General features: G+C 36.1%; 1 protein-coding gene across 7 annotated transcripts in view; it reads right to left on the reverse strand.

The window, feature by feature from the left end:
* Positions 1–19,396, reverse strand: part of PIAS2 (protein inhibitor of activated STAT 2) — a 72,178-nt gene that overhangs the window by 23,731 nt on the left and 29,051 nt on the right. For all 7 annotated transcript variants that reach the window (XM_037165052.2, XM_053664189.1, XM_053664190.1 and 4 more), the window contains 8 exons: positions 18,491–18,965; positions 13,211–13,295; positions 9,031–9,081; positions 8,807–8,897; positions 7,852–7,986; positions 5,042–5,147; positions 3,591–3,664; positions 662–822 (listed from right to left, as the gene is read on the reverse strand). In XM_037165052.2, the coding sequence (XP_037020947.2) occupies positions 662–822; positions 3,591–3,664; positions 5,042–5,147; positions 7,852–7,986; positions 8,807–8,897; positions 9,031–9,081; positions 13,211–13,295; positions 18,491–18,962 (1,175 nt within the window). In that variant the 5' untranslated portion in view covers positions 18,963–18,965. The remainder of the gene's footprint in view (positions 1–661; positions 823–3,590; positions 3,665–5,041; positions 5,148–7,851; positions 7,987–8,806; positions 8,898–9,030; positions 9,082–13,210; positions 13,296–18,490; positions 18,966–19,396) is intronic.

Raw genomic sequence — 19,396 nt, forward strand, 5'->3', positions numbered from 1 at the left:
AAGCACATACAAGTCATTATATAAACTATGATTTCAAGCTTTTTAATACAATAACAGAAATAAATCATCATCGGATGGGATGCTCATGACTTTAATCTTTTCATTAAGTGTATTTCCTAAATCTTATACTTCTAGTACATATATGATCCATGCAATTTTTATAAAGTATATTCAAAAAAGGTATCTCACTTATTAATAATTATTTATATAATTTCCCTTAATTCTGACACATGCAGTATGATATGAAAGATAATGCTTAAGTGTTCAGACTCCAGAGTCAGAAAAACCTGGGTGTGCGTCCCAGTTTTGCACTAACCAGCTATGTAACATAATTCTATCTACCCTATCGCCTGCTCTGTCTGCATTTTGGCAGAAACCCTAGTTGTTCTTCTCAAAGTTCTGGGTAAGCAGAATAACATCACAAAGTAGACCATCCCCCGTTTCATACAAGCTATGAAATGATTTGGAAAAACAAAAAGGAAACTATCCCCCCCAACAGAAATCATGAAGATAAAAGTTTCACTAACCACAGTTTAAAAATAAGGTTGAGTATAGTTAAATATAAAGCAGAAAACACAAACATCTGGACTTTATGCTACAGGAGATTTCATATGAGGCTGTAATGAATGGAGACAAAGCTAATATTTATATTGGCACATACCCATCTAAAATTAGACTTTCGTAGGCAGCTTTCTTGTCACATACAGGACAAATCCAGGTGGGCTTCTTCTCATTCATTTGCAGATAAAGAGCAGCATCAAAACACTGCAGATGCGTGCAAGTCACTGCTCGGCATGGGATTGTCAGCCTCATCTTCCCTAACTACAAGCAGGAAAGAACACAAGCGAGACCATTTCAGAAGGGAGAAACAAAACCTCAAAGGGAAGAGTCAGTTCAAAAAATCTGAAGAAGTCATACAAGATCAAAATGAAAAAAAAAATTCAAACCAAAATTCATTTCCATCAAGACTGTTGTATATTTTATTAGTACTCACTGGTTGCCCTATAATTTTTAAAAGGTCATTTCATATTTCTTGAAAATAGGTAACATGTAAATTCACAGGTAGGAAGAGATCCATACACAATGAAAACACGTCTTTCTCACCTGTTCCCCTATTTAGAAAAGAGAACAACTGTGATCCATCTCTTTCATGTCCTCCCATAGATGCTCTATGCATAACCAAGTGTGTGTTCTCAAAAACATTTTCACACAAATGGCAGCAGGAGCAACACACACAAACTTGAACCTTCTATCACAATATAACTTGGCATTCGTTCCACATATCAGTACAATAAAAGCTAGCACCATATGAGGATGTCAGAACTGATAAGAAGGATATGATACAATGGATGGATCAGAATGTAAACTTGAAGGTTTGCACAGAGCTAAAGAGCAGAGAAGGTCCTGGGTCCAAACACATGCCCACGCGGCCTCCGCCTCGGCCTCAGGGCAGTCACGTCCTCCCGTGGTGGAACTATAGACCTCCTTCTCTGGGTTTTACAACTATAGGTTTGCAATTTCTAAGTAATCCCAATTTCATGTAATTCTATCCCTTTTCAATAAAGGTAAGTTATTTCACTTAATGATTTTTTTTTAAAAAGCTTCAGAAGAAAGATATACATAAACACCAGGGTGGTAGAACGGTGGACGTGTAATCAGGGACTTTTTATGTTAGCCCAAAGGGACAGTATGGTACAGTGTTCTGTGTTCAGAGAACCAGAATGATGCCAGAAGACCAGAATGTCTGTCGTTGTTCTCCTGTCACTACCGTGCGACCTGTGTTTCTGAATCTTTTGCTCTCCATTCCTTACCTGCAAACTGAAAACAGCTCCCACACAGGTTTTGCTAAGGCAGTTAAACAAGGAGCACCTAATAGGAACTTGACAAATTATTCCTTTCTCTGGAACAATTCTTTTTCCATTAAAAAAAAAAGTACAGGGTGGGGCAAGATTAGGTTTACAGTTGTTTGTATAGAAAACGATACATTAGTAATATAAGAATGAACTGTGTTTTGCATACTTATGACTATAAACCTACTTTCGCCCCACTTGGCTTATTTCTCACAATGGTGACTAGTTGCCAAATGCCCCCTACACAACATTATAAATTCCTGATTCCAAATCAAGTCCCTTTCATATGGGAAGGTCCCCTCCAACAGTAATGGTTTTAAAGAAGCCTTCGTCCACTATTCCTGACCTTTCCCATCTCTCCTCTTGTACTTCAATAGCACGACTGTAAGTGGTAAGTACAATCTTCTGCTTTTTCATGTGAGTTGGTTTTCTCTCTCAAACTAAACTAGTAACTTTCTAGAAACTTTTTATCAAGTCTTCGATATTTTCTCTGACAATTAGCTCAGTACCAAGCACACAGGAGTACCTAAGTTGCTGACCGATTCTCCCCATAGTCTCCATGTTAGGAGATATAAAACAAAAATTACTGTGCAACTTAGAAGTACATTACAAATGAATTAAGGCATCTCTCGCTCTGACTGGTGTGGTTCACTGGGTTGGATGTCGTCCCAAAACTCAAAAAATCACTGTCGGTTCAATTCCTGGTCGGGGCACATGCCTGGGGTGTGGGCCAAGTCCTCAGGCAACCGATCAATGTTTCTTTCACACATCAATGTTTCTTTCCCTCTCTTTCTCCCTCCCTTCTCTGCTCTCTAAAAATAAATAAATAAAATCTTAAAAAAAAAAGATATCTCACACTCTCACACATTCTACCTCAATTAAAGCAGAACCATCAATTACCATTTTATTAGGTAATGGCAATTTTATTTAATAAAAGGAGCAACTTTCTCTATATGCTTATATTTAGCTGTAGTTTATCTACAGCATTAACTAGAACAGATTATTCTGAACCTAAAGCTCTCTTCCCTCTTCAATATTACTGGGTTGGCCAAGAAGTTTTCTATAAAAGACACATTTTTCATTTTCACTAATAACTTTACTGATTTGGGTATTTGGAATATGTCAGCTATTTCCCACATGGTATAACGTTGAGTGTTCTCAAGATCTCAATTTGATCGTTTATCAACTTCAACTGGTCTACCCGACCATGAAGCACTGTCCAGTGAGAAATCTCCAGCGTGCAACTTTGCAAACCAGTTTTGACATATTTGATCAATCACAGGACTTTTCCATACACTGAACAAATCTTTCTTCATGTTTCAGTTGTGTTTTTACCTTTGTTGAAAAAATAAAGCATAAAATGCTAAGAAGTTGTGTATTTTCTTGTATATTCAATATTAAAATGGCTAAACAAAAATTCACCAATTTTGATAAAGTTTTTAAAAAATGCATGCTGATATGACAGCTGTCACAATCCAACCTAACAAAGCTGTTTCAAATGATGTTAAAGACAACTAAGCGCTACCAGAGACTTTTTCGCCAACCCCATAATATCCTTTCAGGACTATTCTTTGGTCACTTACTTTCTTTGGAATTATAATGCTTAATCATGAAGATTCCACAGTGGAAAAATGACAAAATTTTAAGAATTCTATCAGTCACTATCACACTTTCTTTTATAGGAAAAGTATTAAGTTATAAAAAGTAAAACATGCCAAAATGTTTTGTTGCTTTACTTACAGGGCACATCAAGGATACCCGAAGGCTAGTTGTAGCAATTTCACTATCAGGATCTGCAGTAAGTTTTTCTTTAACTTTAAAAAGAAGGAAAAATAATAATAAACGTTCTTAAAATTAACTGTGACACGCAGTTATAGAAATATATCATCTTATTTAATTTTTCAAATACTTTGAACATATCAACAAACTACAAAAATAAAACAAAAACCAAAACATTAAGTTTTAATGTACTGAAAACACAATCATACTTCCAGTATTGGGTTAAAGAATTCCAAAGTTACAAATTCTGTATCACATTTAATTGAAATTTTAAAATAAGGTTGCAGGTAAGAAGCGTTTCAAAACAGAAACTATTTAAGATTTAAAATCAAAACAATTAGGAAAAGAACTTGGAAAACAGCAGTTACTCTAAGCTTCAATGCTTTTTTAACACACATTCATGACCGTTTTTATTAGGGAGTACTGGTTGGTTCCAACAATTACTAAGTTTGTAAACAGAAAGATAAAATAGTCTTGTACTTCAACAACTAAAAAATAGTATGAATGTGGTAATGTGCCTGCGATTTCATTCACCAGATAACTGCATACAGAAGCTAATAAATACATGCATCGCCTTCAGATGCCTAATTCTCAAAACCATTGTAGGGAGAACGGGACTGGAACTGGAGACAGTGTAATGGGGATGGCGCAACAAAAAGCAGGAAAGAACTTCCTTAACTTCCAGAGCTTCCAGGTCTGGGCAAGAAGATCAATACTACGCTGTCTGAGGAGATCAGAAATGGTATGAGAAGAAACAAAATACCATTTCAAAAGCCCTACTTGGCTCCCTTTTCAACCTTTCCTCCTCTTCTGGTTCATTCAGTGGTATAGGAGGTAATCTGGGGAAAAACATTCTCTTTTTCAGAAAAACGTCTTGTTTAATTCAATCTAGTTACAGAACTAAAGTATTTACAGTTTGAGTTAGGCTTTTTTCTTTACCTATTATTGTACATGATAAAATTAAGAACAAAATAAAACATCTCAGAAGGCAAATATTATTGGTGGACATCAACTTTTCTTTACCAAAAAAAAAAAAAAAAAGCTTTTTATTGTTTAGAATGTTTTTAAATGTACATTCTATTAAACATTGGAGGTTTTGAAAACTTGCATTCCTATTCGCAAGCCAATGTGTACATCAATACTCAAAACTACCATAAACCTGGTGTTTAAGTAAGTTTTCATGAGAAGGCCCCAAATGAGACTTGCTGGGACCTGAAATTGATCCTCTTGGGAGTAGTTTCTAAGGGAAGGGTTTTTCCAATATATAGGGCTGTGTTTTTAAGAGAATTTAATTCAATATTCATTTTAGGTTTCTAGTAATTATCCCTAAATTATTCCTATATTGATATATATGTGAGGCTTTTTTTTTAATTAAAGCATCTCATATGCTCAGTCTTACAAACATTACTTACTTAGTGCTCTGGAATGATCAGGGTTTCTAATACCTTTCATTTTTAATCTCTGTAATAACATGGCTGATGTGAGCTGTCGTACAAGATATACAGACATGGAGTAATTCTACAAAGAAAGATAATCTGTATTAAAGACGAGAGATAATAGTCTATTTACATAAAATACTTGTTTAAGAACCTCTGGTTTCTAAAAATAACATTCAAAATAAGTTCCACAGGAAGGTCAACGACTGCCAAGGGAACAAAATCAACTCAGTTCCTTTAGGAAAGATGGCTCAATCATATTACAGGTATTTCTCACTCACTTATTACTTTAAAACGTCCATGTGAAAGATAACGTAGCTTAGATCAGTAGCTTTCAGGCGGTTTCTAATTTAGCAAAACTGGTACCCTAGGGACCATTGTGGTATGAATGAGGATGTACCTACCCTTCCATGCCAACTTCTGAGTAAACCGTTGTTTTTATGTAATGAGCTTTCACAATATTTTCATTGAAAAACAGGCTCCACTACAGGGAGTTCAACATCAGTGGTCTGAATTAACACTTAAAACCCAGAGTTCTGATTCTGGCACAAGAGACCACTTGCTTCACGACCTTGAGCAATCAACTTAAATAAACCCCAAATCAAATTTCTTTTGAGAGAAACTCTGACAAATTAACTCCTGTTTTGTAATGGACATTTCACTAGGAAAGCGGCAACTACTGCAGTATGTAAGACACACGAAGAAATGATAAAAAAATGAATAAAAAAGACAAGGCTGGAACACAAGTATCCAGTCCCAAACCTCTTAGATCTGGCACAAAGGAACAACCTTCATTAGCTATTTATAGAGCTACAAAGAGGTGAAATATAATTTTATATCAAAATGCTAAAATCTTACCATTTCATTAAATATTTAAGTTCAATCAATTCTATAATAAGCAGGTCCTGGCCAGGTAAGCCCAGTTGGTTAGAGCATCATCTATATACATTAAGGTTGCAGGTAAGGACATATACAAGAATCAACCAATGAACGTATAAAAAAGTGGAATAACAAGCTGATGTCTTTCTCTCCCTCCCCACCCCTTCTGCCCTCTCGCTAAAATCAGTAAATTAAAACAAAAATGTTGCCCTGACTGGTGTAGCTCAGTGGATTGAGCATGGGCCTGTGAAGCAAAGGGTTGCTGGTTCGATTCCCAGTCAGGGCACATGCCTGGGTTGCAGGCCAGGTCCCCAGTGGGGGACACATGAGAGGCAACCACACATTGATGTTTCTCTCCCACTCTTTCTCCTTCCCTTCCCCTCTCTCTAAGAAAAAAATAAATAAGTAAAACAAAAATGTTTAATTCTACAATAAAATACTTTTAAGTAGTTGCCACACCAATGATTTTAAATATTATTTTAAATGTCCTGAAACAGTTTTTTAATATCTGAATATGCAAATCAGTGTATAAATTTAAGTTAATTATTTTAATTACAAGGAAAAATACTATTCCCATTACGTGGCAAAGAAAAAAAAAGCTACCACATTTTCAATGTCTACAATTATTTACTCAAAAATCAGAAACTTAATAGTCATTTCAAAAAAATATATTGTTCTATTCAAATTCCTCTCACTAAGCTTTAAAGCATGAATCCCTACTCATTTTTTAATGTCCCTTACATTTGTATACAAAACCCATTCTCAAGATTTTACTCATTCTTTATACTAAGTAGGCCTCATGGATATAAGCAACTTTGCCAAAATCAAACAATGACCAACTTGGCACTAAACCAAGATTTTCTGAATCCTTTGCCACTCACTGCACATTCAGTTCATGAAAATGAAAAACATTAGAAATCAGTGCCCTGTGACAGTAAGTTGCAGTAAAAATTCGGAAATAAGAACTCAAAAGATCACTAAAGAGATAATAGTATCTTTACAATCCAAAAACTAATACAAAAATACTATTCCTTATGTCTAAGCTCTGTAATTACCTTGGTTATAAAAAAAAATTCTTGCTACAAACATTATGACTCAACTTCTCTATCCATGAAATGGAAAATAGTATCTTTTTTTCTCTTATAAAATAGCAACACTAAAGTTTATGTTCAGAAATTAACTGAATTTTTTGTCATTCTATTACTTTAGTTATATAAACAAGTAGTTCTTTTTTGTTGTTGTTGTTTCTTATATAATCTTTATTGTATTTTTTCTATTGCCATTTAATACCCTTATAACTCTCCCCCACCCAGCAAATGAACATTCTAATATGAAAATCCCCTGTTGTACTAATCAGTACCTCATACCTGAGATAATGCACTTTAAGACTAAGAATCAGCAGAAAACCAGTTCATCAACCAAAAGGTTAGAGGAAATGATACAATTCTAAGTAAATGCTTTCATGAGATGCCCACATGTTATCTACGGTATCAACTATTTATATAAATACTGGAACAGATTACTTCTCATCACAACATGATTTAACTATTTTCCCCAAAGCTAAATAAAGCTTCTTTTTTCCTATTCATAAATACATAACATTGTCCCAAGTTTCCAGTTTTTTAACATGCTATTTAAACACAATTATGATTAAATCACTCATTACCTTAAGAAATATTGTAATTATACTTATTTTCCAGGGAAGTCCAGAGATGATACTCAGGAAACCTTCAAGTTTTTAACCTTAAGAATCTCCACACCCCCACCCCTGAATTGGAAATTACTACTTTTTAGAAATTACAGTCAGAAAACGAAACAAGCTGGAGCTAGTAGCCTAAGAAAAAAACAAAAATAAATCAACTACTAGGGGGCTTACTTTCATGCTGCCCAGAGGACAGAATCTTTACCTTTCCGATTTCTGATGCCCAGGAAATGGAAATCTGATTTGGCACAGCTGAAGATAACCTGACTAAAGACGTAATATTCAAAGGGCGCCCGGGGCGCTTCTGTTCAATCCCGTTTTTAGGTGGTGGTGCGTAGCCCTACAATCATAGGAAAGAAATTAAATTTAATTCTCTGTAGGCAATTAAATATTTCCTCCAAAACAGATACAGGATCTTGTCTGATTTCAGTTACACTGATTATTTTTATTTTGTACTGGAAATCACAGAGTCTCATCCAAAGGTCATCAATCCAAAAGAGGAAAATTACTTTTTGAAAAAGGTGTCAAAGATTTCACAAGTTCAGAAAAGTACCCACCCTCACATCCAAAACCCAGAAGTACCTTACTTGTACTTCTCACAAAAGTTACTATTACTCTAATATTACTTTTAATACTTTAATACTACTACTTTAATATCAACATGGATTTACTTTGCTTTGTATTATTAAAAATTTTCATATACAAAAGTAGAGAGAACATTAAGTACTCACCACCTAGCTTCAATAATTAACATGTTACTAACTGTGCTTTGGTCACTTCTGGCCCCACTATCAGCTCACACCAAAATACACACCTCACACATATACACTTTTGGCTTTGCCCCTGGATATTTAAATGCAAATTCTAGATATGCCATTTGACTCAGAGATACCTTTATAGCTTCTTTATTAAGACCTTTAAAAAATATCACAACTTCACAAAATTAACAATTTTTAAAATTTTCTAATTTATAAGTTTACATTCCAATTTCCCAACTCCCTCAAAGATGTTTTATCTTTTTACTATTGAAAATTTCAAACATATACAAAAAGAGAGAAAAGTGTAATGAGCTCCCATATACCCATCATCTAACCAATAATTCATTTACTCACAATCAGTCTTTACCTACCCCACCTCCTGGTGAATAAAAAGCAACTTACAGGCAAAGGAAAGAGCTTCCCATTTACTTTTATACACAGACTATTGGGATAGTTATCCTCTTGAGGGCAACTGGTCTCTGCCAAGCAAAGTCTGCATTAAAGAAGAAAAAAGAAAGCATTCTTAAATAGTATACTCAAACATGTTTATGTATTTACAAATTCCTGACTATATGCACAGAGTTATTAGCAAGTGTTATTAAAGCAACAGAAAATTTCCAACTCACCTCAGCTGAACTTGAACTGTATAATCTCTCCTACCACCTGGCAAAAAATCCCTGTTGAAAAGAGAAAGAAATCAGGTCAAGAAAGTACAATGAGAATTCACAGGAACACGACTGCCAAAAACCAAAACAAACAGAAAAAAACCCCCAACACCTCACAACAACAAAAAAACCAACCTTCATTTTTTAATTCTTATTCTTAAAAGATTAACACTAGCATACCAATAGCACAAGCCTTAATCGAGACACTGAGGTGATGATAACCCTCATTTACTTAACACTTAATCATGTCTTTATGGTAATTTTAGGGTATTTTCACTTCACAGAAACTTTTGCAATGCATTATGTATCTCAATACACTACAGAATTGGTTAACATGAAAAGGAGTCCCCTAGGTTCTAAAAGAGATTAATAAATTAACTTGTTTGCTTATAGTGGTTCTCAACCTTGGCTAAGAATTCCAATCACTTGCTGATTTTCTTAAATATAAAGGCCCACTCACCAGATATTCCTATTGGTCTGGAGTAGTCTGAATATTAGTAGTTTTTACAGCTACTCAGGTGAGTCTTATGTGGATCCAACATAAGAACTGGTGCCTAGAATCTCAGTATCTCTACATCAGCAATTTTCAACTGGGTGCCACAAGAATTTTTTAAAAATATATTTTGATTATGCCATTATAGTTGTCCTATTTTCCCCTTCATTCCCCTCCACCCTGCACACCCCTCCCCCACCATTTCCCCCCTTTTAGCTTATGTCTATGTCTCAAGTTCTTTAGATTCTATATTTCCCATACCATTCTTGCCCTCCCCATCTATCTTCTACCTACCGTCTATGCTACTTATTCTCCGTACCTTCTCCCCCTTCTCCTCTTCTCACTCCCCTGTTGCTAACCCTGCATGTGATCTTCATTTCTATGGTTCTGCTCCTGATCTAGCTGTCCTCTTAGTTTGCTTGTTTTAGGTGTGGTTGTTAACAACTGTGAGTTTGCTTGCTGTCCTTTCACTGTTCATGTTTCTTTAACTTCTTTTTCTTAGTTAAGTCCCTTTAACATTTTATATAATAAGGGCTTGGCGATGATGAACTCCTTGAATTTGATCTTATCTGAGAAACACTTTATCTGCCCTTCCATTCTAAATGAAAGCTTTGCTGGATAAAGCAATCTTGGATGTAGGTCTTTGGATTTCATGACTTGGAATACTTCTTTCCAGCCCCTTCTTGCCTGTAAGGTCTCTTTTGAGAAATCAGCTGACAGTCTGATGGGAGCTCCTTTGTAGGTGACTGAACCCTTATCTCTTGCTGCTTCTAGGATTCTCTCCTTCATTTTAATCTTGGCTAATGTAATTATGATGTGCCTTGGTGTGTTCCTCCTTGGGTATACCTTCTTTGGGACTCTCTTGAGCTTCCTGGACTTCCTGGAAGTCTATTTCCTTCGCCAGATTGGGGAAGTTCTCCTTTATTATTTGTTTGAATAAGTTTTCCACTTGTTGCTCTTCCTCTTCTCCTTCTGGTACCCCTATAATTCGGATGTTGGAAAGTTTAAAGATGTCCTGGAGGTTCCTAAGCCTCTCCTCATTTTTTGGAATTCTTGTTTCTTCTTTTCTGTTTGGTCATTTTTTCCTTCCTTCTGGTCCACTCCCTTGATTTGAGTTCCAGTTTTCTTTCCATCACTACTGGTGAATTTCTAATACATGCTAACACTGACGATTCAGTCAGGGGCACCAACCTCTTTTCCCTTAGATTGTCAAATTAAAAATGACAATAGCCACAACAATAGCCATCCATGGTGAATTGCCATCTTGAACCATAAATATATAGGTCATACAATCAAGTTGCATCTTATTAATCGTGTTGCATAATGAGGTTGCATCTGATTGGTTAATTCTTGGTGCAAGAAACCCTTATATACAAGTACAGGCCCCTGATGTTTTAATAAGTCACTCTGGAGCAGAAAAGGTAGGTAATTTCTTTTTTTTTTTTGGTAAATCAATCAAAATTATACCTACTTTTTTTTTTTTGGTCAGATTGGCAAAAAAATCTTGAAAGTCCACAGTAATGCACAGCCATGTTTAAATACTGAAACAACTCAGAAAATTTGAATATAGGCTAGACACTGTTTTATATTAAAAAATTATTAATTTTTAGTGTGATTGGGTTAACAATCAGTGATGCGTTTTAAGGTATTTCTGGGTACAATTATATGATGTCTGTGATTTGCTTTAAAATACTGCAAGAAAAAATGTGGAGAGGAGGTCACATAGAGAGTACCAAAATGTTCATAATTATTGAAAGCAAAGTAATGGGTACCAAACTTTTACTTCTACTTAGAAAGATGATGTTTTTCTATTTGATCAGAACTCTGAAAAGGCTGGGGTTTATATATACATGCGGATGTGTGTTTTATTTTGTTTTCTTTGGAGGGAGAATTGCAAATAGCCTTACTTTTATCATTACCTAAAAAAAAATTTTGGTGTTTAAATATACATTAAAAATGTTATCATGTTAATCATTTTTAAGTGTATGGTCTGGAGCATTAAATACATTCCCATTACGGTGAAATCATCAATACCATCCACCTCCAGAACATGATTAAAAGTGTAACATGAAATTAATTATTTAAATTTTAGTCATCCATTTCTTGATTAGTTAATACATCCACAAAGTTTAAACTTAAAAAAAAATGGTTTAAAAATGTACCTTGAAATCTGTATCTTTAAATCTACTTAGTATAATCTCCTTCCTTCAAAGGCCCACCCAACATTCTAATAAAGTTTTCCCAGACCCCCAGTTAAACGTAATCTCCTCCTGTAAATCAGCACTCACTGGTCCTCACTGAATTGGCTATTTTCATAGGACACCTCACAATGCCAATGATCATTTTATATACATAAGCTGGTTCACTTACTAACAAGACTATAAGCAACTTGTAGAAAGGGGTCATATCACATAATATAGTTCTTTGTACCTAATAAAACAATAAATGCTGATTTCAAGCAAGGGATTATCCCCTGTAGGGAACTGATCAGCAAGGCAGTAACAAATGTAGCCCAGCAATGATCCAGAAAACCAATCAATGCAAGGCGGCACACAGGAGCCAGGTGTGCAGATCGGCTTTCCCATGGGGAATCAGGCCTGCATTGTACCTAGGCTGCTATGAGATTTGCTTTTGCTAAAACCCCCTCACCCTGAGTTAAGACTGCAGATATTTAATGTGAATCTCTGAAGAAACTCCCTAAAGTCTGTGCTAATATGTCCCAAGGACAAAATGTAACCAAATCATTTTTATCATTCCCTTTGCACTTGCACCTTTATTTTTTTTTATTATCTGTAGGAAGTAAACACTTAACTAAATCTAGAAATAATGAGAACCTTCTTTGATGTAATGTGACTGGAAGCAATAACAGCCTGTCCAGTCAAGGGTCAAGGTGCTCCCCCTTTGAGAGACGGCCATGCTGTCCCTTTTTCTCCACAGGACTCGGCAGTCCACGTGAATTTGTTCACCTCACCCACAACACACAGACTCTGGTGGGCCGAGTCTGCATTAATCCCCGAATAACAAAACTTAGGTTAATGATATGGTTTTGGACATACATTATGCTATTTAAGTTATTTTAGTTACTTGTTTGTTAGCTAGCTTATTTTTATCCCCAAGACTGAAAGTACTTCCAGTTTACAAAAACTCAATACCTTGCCCCCCGATGAACATGAACGACATGAACCTACATTCATTTTACTTTTTTGGTAGTTTCCTCCTCTCAGTTTTCTCCTTTTTTCTGAACCCCATATTATTTCAATACTGGACTTTTTGGACTAATCATTGTACAATTTTTTAAAATTGAGTTTAGAGAAAGAAGAAGAAAGGGGAAAGAGAAACATCAATTTGTTATTCCACTTACTGATGCATTCATCGGTTGATTCTTGTACGTGCCCTGACTAGGAATCAAACCTGCAACCATGGTATATCGGGATGACACTCTAACCAGATGATCCCCCAAGAGTGAGAGAGACTTCAGGAGAAAGCAAATCTGCCAACGTCTTAACCTTAGTCTTCAAGCCTCCAAAAGTGTGAGAAAATAAACTGCTGCTCTTTAGGCCACCCGGCTTGTGGTCCTTTGTTATGGCAGCCTTAGCAGACTAACACACCAATACTCACGGAGAAGTATATTCCAAACATTCCTCTTACCTGGATATGCATATCTCTCTAACTTGTTGAGGAGTCAGAGCAAAAATAAAAAACTTCTCTTGAAATCGTTGAATACTGCTTTGAACTGGAAAGGGGGAAAAAGATAATATTAAGGTAACAAATCCAAGGGTATTAGTACCATTTGTAACAACCACAGGTAATTTATTGTTCAATTATGCGCCTAGAAATCATGTTACAAAGTGCCTTATGTCCTCCCATAACACATAAAAACGGAGCTAAGACAGGGAGGTTGTTTATGATGAAGGCCTAAAAATGAAACAAAACTCTAAGTCAGACACACGGCCACGGGGCATGAAACACAAGCACAGAACTGCAGCAGTGTCCCTCGACTTCTTCGATTCCTATGTACCCCTCAATTCTTTCTTGTGCACATTCCACTTTCTATTTTCTATCACCAATGACTTCTTTACTGTCAAATTTAATAAACTATATTTGGAGATTTATGTAAACATACTACATTTTCAATCTTACTTAATGGTAGGAGCACCCAGTTTCTCCAGCCAGAAACCACAGTCTGACACAGGTACAAATGGAATTCCAGAACGAGAAAATGGGGCATAAAATTTTAAAATAAGTAAAAGCTTTAAAAACTTAGAGAAATAATGGAAGACTATCCTACAATTTTGATGGGAGAGAGACCAAAGCCTTACAGATCAAACTGCAAGCAAAATAAATACAAAGAAAACTAGTCACATCAAAACCAAACTACTGAAAACCAATGATGACTATAAAATCCTGAAAGCACTTAGAGAAAAACCAAACCATTCATACAAGAGAACAATACAAATAAAGGCTGAACACTCATCAGAAACAATGTAGGCAAGAAATCACCTTCACGGTTTAAGAAACTGTCAACTAAAAATTCAATACCTTTCAAAAACAGGGTAAAAATAAGGACTTTTACATAAACAAAAGTCAAGACAATTTGTTGAAAACAGACATACACTGCAAGAAACGTAAAAGGAAATTATCATAATTTAAAAAATTAAACCAAATTCAAAATGAAGTTTTCAGGAATGAAAACCATCACTAATGATAAGTGGTAAAGGTAAAATATGCTGTTTTTCTTCTTCTTATAATTTCCTTAAAAACATAACTTTGTAACTTTAAAGCAAAAGTCATGGAACTGAAAGGCAGGAGAAAAAAGGATGAAGACACAAGATTATCTACCCAGCTTGCCTGAGCTTAACAACCACCTGGGACTCCTGCAAAAAAAAAAAAAAAAACACTTAGTCCCCGTAAAGGTTTGTCTAGCCTAGGATGGCTGTGAATGAAGCCCAACACAAAATTGGACATTCACTTAAAACATAAGATTTTCTTCTGGCCAAGATGGAGGCGTAAGTAGACACATTGTGCCTCCTTGCACTATCAAAAGAACAAAAACAAATTTAAAAACAAAAACCACCAGAATTGAGAGAAAATCGAACTGTATGGAAGTCCCACAACCAAGGAGTTAAAGAAGAAACATTCCTCCAGACCGGTAGGAGGGGCAGGAGGGGTGGAGACAGGCAGGAGGGGCGAAGGAGACTCCCAGCAAGCAAGGCAGCAGCTGGAGGACCCAGCAAGTTAAAGTTAAGGTAAAGTTAAAGGAGTTCATCATCACCCAGCCCTTATTATATGAAATGTTAAAGGGACTTATCTAAGAAAATTAAGATAAAAAATATGAACAGCAGAATGACAACAAACTCACAGCTATTAACAACTGAACCTAAACTAAAACAAACTAAGCAAACATCTAGAACAGGAACATAATCACAGAAACGGAGGTCACATGGAAGGTTATCAACAGGGGTGTGGGAGGGGTGAAGGTACAGAGAATAAGTAGCATAAATGATAAGTAGAAAATAGACGGAGGAGGAGGTTAAGAGTAGTACAGGAAATGTATATGCCAAAAAGAATTTATATGTATGACCCATGGACATGAACCAAAGGGGGGAATGTGGGTGGGAGGGGGTGTGCAGGGCAGAGGGAATAAAGGGGGGGGGAGGAATGGGACAACTGTAACAGCATTATCAGTAAAATATATTTTAGAAAAAAGAAAATTAAGAGAAAGACTGCCTATGAAAGCACATCAGAACAGCTATTTAAGAGAAAAGAGATTTGGGTTAGTTTTTTTTTTTTAGATTAGGGATTCTCCATTTGTTACAGTATAATCATAGGTATTGAGAACTTCATTTAGTGTTGTGTATACTCAGGTTTTCTAGATGCCAGTCTGACATTTTAATTTTTTAAAAGATTTTATATATTAATTTTTAGAGGGAGGGAGAAAGAGTGAGAGAGAAACATCAATGTGTGGCTGCCTCTCACACACTCCCACATGGGGACCTGGCCTGGGGCACACAGCCCAGGCATGTGCCCCGACTGAATGAACTGGCGACTCTTTGGTTCACAGGTTGGCATCCAATCCACTGAGCCATACTAGCCAGGGCTGGTCTGTCATTTTAAATGCTAAAATATTTGTATTTCAATCATTTTGAATAAAAATAATTCCAAACTGCAAAATATATAGTAATGTGTCTTCTTAAACTGCACACTCACCATGGTTGGGTTTTTTCTCCTTTTGGGGGGGGGTCTAGGGGAAGGGTTGGCATCAGTACACATGTCGTGATGCTGTAACGGCAATTCTTTCACTACCACAGGGCTTTTGGTTTCAATATCTTAAGATATTCAGGAATGACACTTTTTACCTCTTTGTTTTTTCTACCATGGCTCTTCCAGTCTCTCCCATTTTGTCAGTTCCTACTCAACAGTATGTTGATGGCTTAAAAATCATTTAATCAACTGCATATAAAATAAAAAACTGGCTTGCAATTGTCAAAAATACATCCTTTGAAATTTGGATTTGATATGTCTTATGACTCCTGAAGATCGTTATTTCTCAGCTCCCAAATGTAAACAGGTTTCTTCAGAGCAGTATCCAAGTAAATAAAAATTCCCAGAATTAAAAAGACATTTTATTTATTTATAGAGGAGGGGAAGGGAGAGAGAAAAAGAGGAAAAGACACATCAATTTAGTTGCCTCTTGTATGCATGTCGACAGAGGACCGAACCTGCAACCCAGGCATGTGCCTTGACCAGGAATCGAACCCACGACCTTTCGCTCTGCAGGACGACACCCAAACCAAGACACACCAGTCAGAGCTCCCAGAATTTTTTTATAAATATTTTCAACATCATAAAACCATGTCATATTATATTGCCTTAGGCATGTGACACTAAAAAAATTTCAACTAAAGGTCTTTACTGGAAAGTATTAAATTTTTTCAACTTTTACTTGGCAGACTATATGGGACCTATGCTGATTTTCTCATTAGTGTAGAAGACAGAATAATGAAATGTTTAAGCCTTGTTTTAAACAAGAATCAGTTTGTAATGTTTATAAAAACAATGATAAGGCAAGACTCCTGGAAAATACAGTTTTTAGCTCAGGGATAATCGTAAGGCCTGAGGTTATATATATGTCTGGCATTATTTTATGTAAGCTAAATGAGATACAAAAGTTTTACTTTAAAAACTTACAAAAAACCTACTATTTTTTTAAAATTTTATTGAAGTTAATGAAAGAGAAACTCTATGAAGAATCATCAATACAGAAAAGCAAGAATATTTCTATTTCTGAACAGAGCAGGAAAGTAAGGAAAGAAAAGCAGGAAACCTCCGAGTTGACACCTGGTGCCCCAGGCACCGACCCTGCTTCTGAAACAGCTTCCACCGCAGCCAGACCCCACAGGCCCTGGTCTTCTCGGTCCTCACCTTGACCGTACTCCAGAGGAGTCCCAAGAGGCAGGACCAGCCAAGCATGTCACTAGTCTGAATCTTTCTCAAAATACACACAAAATAAATCTGCCACCTGGCTGGTGTGGCTCAGTGAATTGAGTGCCAGCTGTGAACTGAAAGGTCGCCGGTTCAGTTCCCTGTCAGGGCACATGCCTTGGTTGTGGGCCAGGTCCCCAGATGTGGGCGTGGGAGAGGCAACTGACGGATGTCTCCCACACATCAATGTGTCTCTCCCTCTCTTCATCCCTGCCCCTCACTCTAAACATAAAGAAAATCTTAAAGAAAAAAGAAAGAAATTTGCAATTAATTGCTAAGAAACATGTGTATAATAAGCCATAATATTGTACACTGGTAAAAACCATGGCAAAGGGAAAAATAAAATTAATTGTAGAAACATTTTAACTAAATAAATGAAGCTGTATAAAAAAGAGGTTAAAGGTGAAAATAAATTTAAAGATTTATTTATCTTTAGAGGGGAAGAGAAGGAGAGAGGGAGAGAAATATCAATGTATGATTGCCTCTCATATGTCCCCTGCCGGAACTGGCCTGCAACCCAGGGATGTGCTCTGACTGGGAATCGAACTGTGATCCTTTGGTTCACAGGCCCATGCTCAATCCACTGAGCTACACCAGCCAGGGCAAAAATAAGATCTTTTTTAAAAGGCAACTGAGTAATAAACATTTAAAGTGTTTGCTCCCACTAATTTTGGAAATAATAAATCTAAAAAAGACATGACTCTTCTTTATCCATCGAAATCATAAAGATTTGTTTTTAATAACACTTAATAGAGGAAGGACATAAAGTGCATTGAGAAACATTCTTCACTTTGTGTAATTTAAACTAGCATAGCTTTTCTGGAAACTAATTTGGCAATTGATACATTATCAAGAGTAAAGTGTTCTTACTCTTTGATGCAATAATTCTATTCACAGGACTTTACACGAATAATAAAATGTGAATAAACAAAGAATTCTTATTTCAGAATGAATGTAATGAAGAGATATAATGCATTGCTCTATCTGCCTATCTCGGTACTGTTAAAGAAAAACAAAGCAAGGAGAAAGGGCCTGGAAAAGGAAGCCTCCTTGGCCTGCCAACCAACCAGGCCATACTGACCCCCATTAACCAGCTCTCCCCCTTGAAATTTCCTTATGGCACAACCAAGATGTACTGCAGTATAATGCTACACAAAGGATGGAAAAGAAAATAATCTCCCAGATTAACTATGAAATACCACTTTTCAAACAATTTATTTCATCAATAAATCCAAACACCTCTGTATATAATTTCATTAGGCAGTAAGAAATTATGCAGTTACACACAGAAGTCATAAACCTAGGTAAAAAGGTGTTAAAGACACATGTATCAACTTTAAGTAATATAATAAGATTTATTAAATTTCCTGAGCAACAAATCATTCCTAGTTGAAGGCCTCTTGCTTTACTCATTGTCCAGAAGAAATGGATTTGTCTAACACTTACCTAAACTGGTGGGCTTGATGAGAACATCAAGAACATCATAAAAGGGCAAGTTTTTTAACTGCACATCAGGATGGACAGGAGGAATTGGGGGAGATGGCTGCTGCATCTCAAACGTGGGTTTAGTATCTTGAAGCAACACAGAACCTACAGGAGAGGACGGTGAGTGAGGTGTAACTGAAGTGGAAGGCAACGTGTGGATTCCAGCCACAGGCAAGTCAGGTTCTACAGGTGATGAGCTACCATCCAAACTGAAAACCGACGATTTGATTGTGGATAAATCAGTAAGTCCTTCAAGAGTCCGTGGGTATCGGCGTCTATACAATTCTCGGATTTTAATCTGAACCGCAGGGCTGCAGCCGCTCTTCAGTAAATGCAACGCCCTCATCAGGAGGTCATGCTTACGTCCACTTTTATTCCGTCCAGCAAAGCCCAGTAACACTTGTAGTTCAGAAACCCTAAAACTAGAAACCATATTCTAAGAAGAGAAAAAAAAAGTAAAGTCACCTATAAGTATATAAAAACTGTATTTAAAGTATACTATAAAATCTTATTTTTCAGCATTCAACTGGCATGTGCTAGTAACCAGTATTTCCATATATAGTTAGAATTGTCCCTGTTTATGCTGCTAACCCCAACCCACCAATTAACATTCAAGTTGTGATATTAATAATCTTTTGATGTACTCAATTTTGGTAGTCTGTTGGTTTCTTTTATGCTCAAGTGAAAACACTATGTATATGCTTTATGACTATGAAATTTATAACCAATGAAAATGTTCTGTTAAAACTAAGCCCTACAAATGTACATTATCAACTGACCAATTAGATTTTTATACTATATGCATAATTTCTGATGCTAAGCATTAAATCTAAAAAAATCAAGATGAATTTGTGATCCAAAATCCAA

This window comes from Artibeus jamaicensis, unplaced genomic scaffold, assembly GCF_021234435.1.
Source record: "Artibeus jamaicensis isolate MK-2021 breed Jamaican fruit bat unplaced genomic scaffold, CSHL_Jam_final contig_354, whole genome shotgun sequence".
In the NCBI taxonomy this organism is placed as follows: domain Eukaryota; kingdom Metazoa; phylum Chordata; class Mammalia; order Chiroptera; family Phyllostomidae; genus Artibeus; species Artibeus jamaicensis.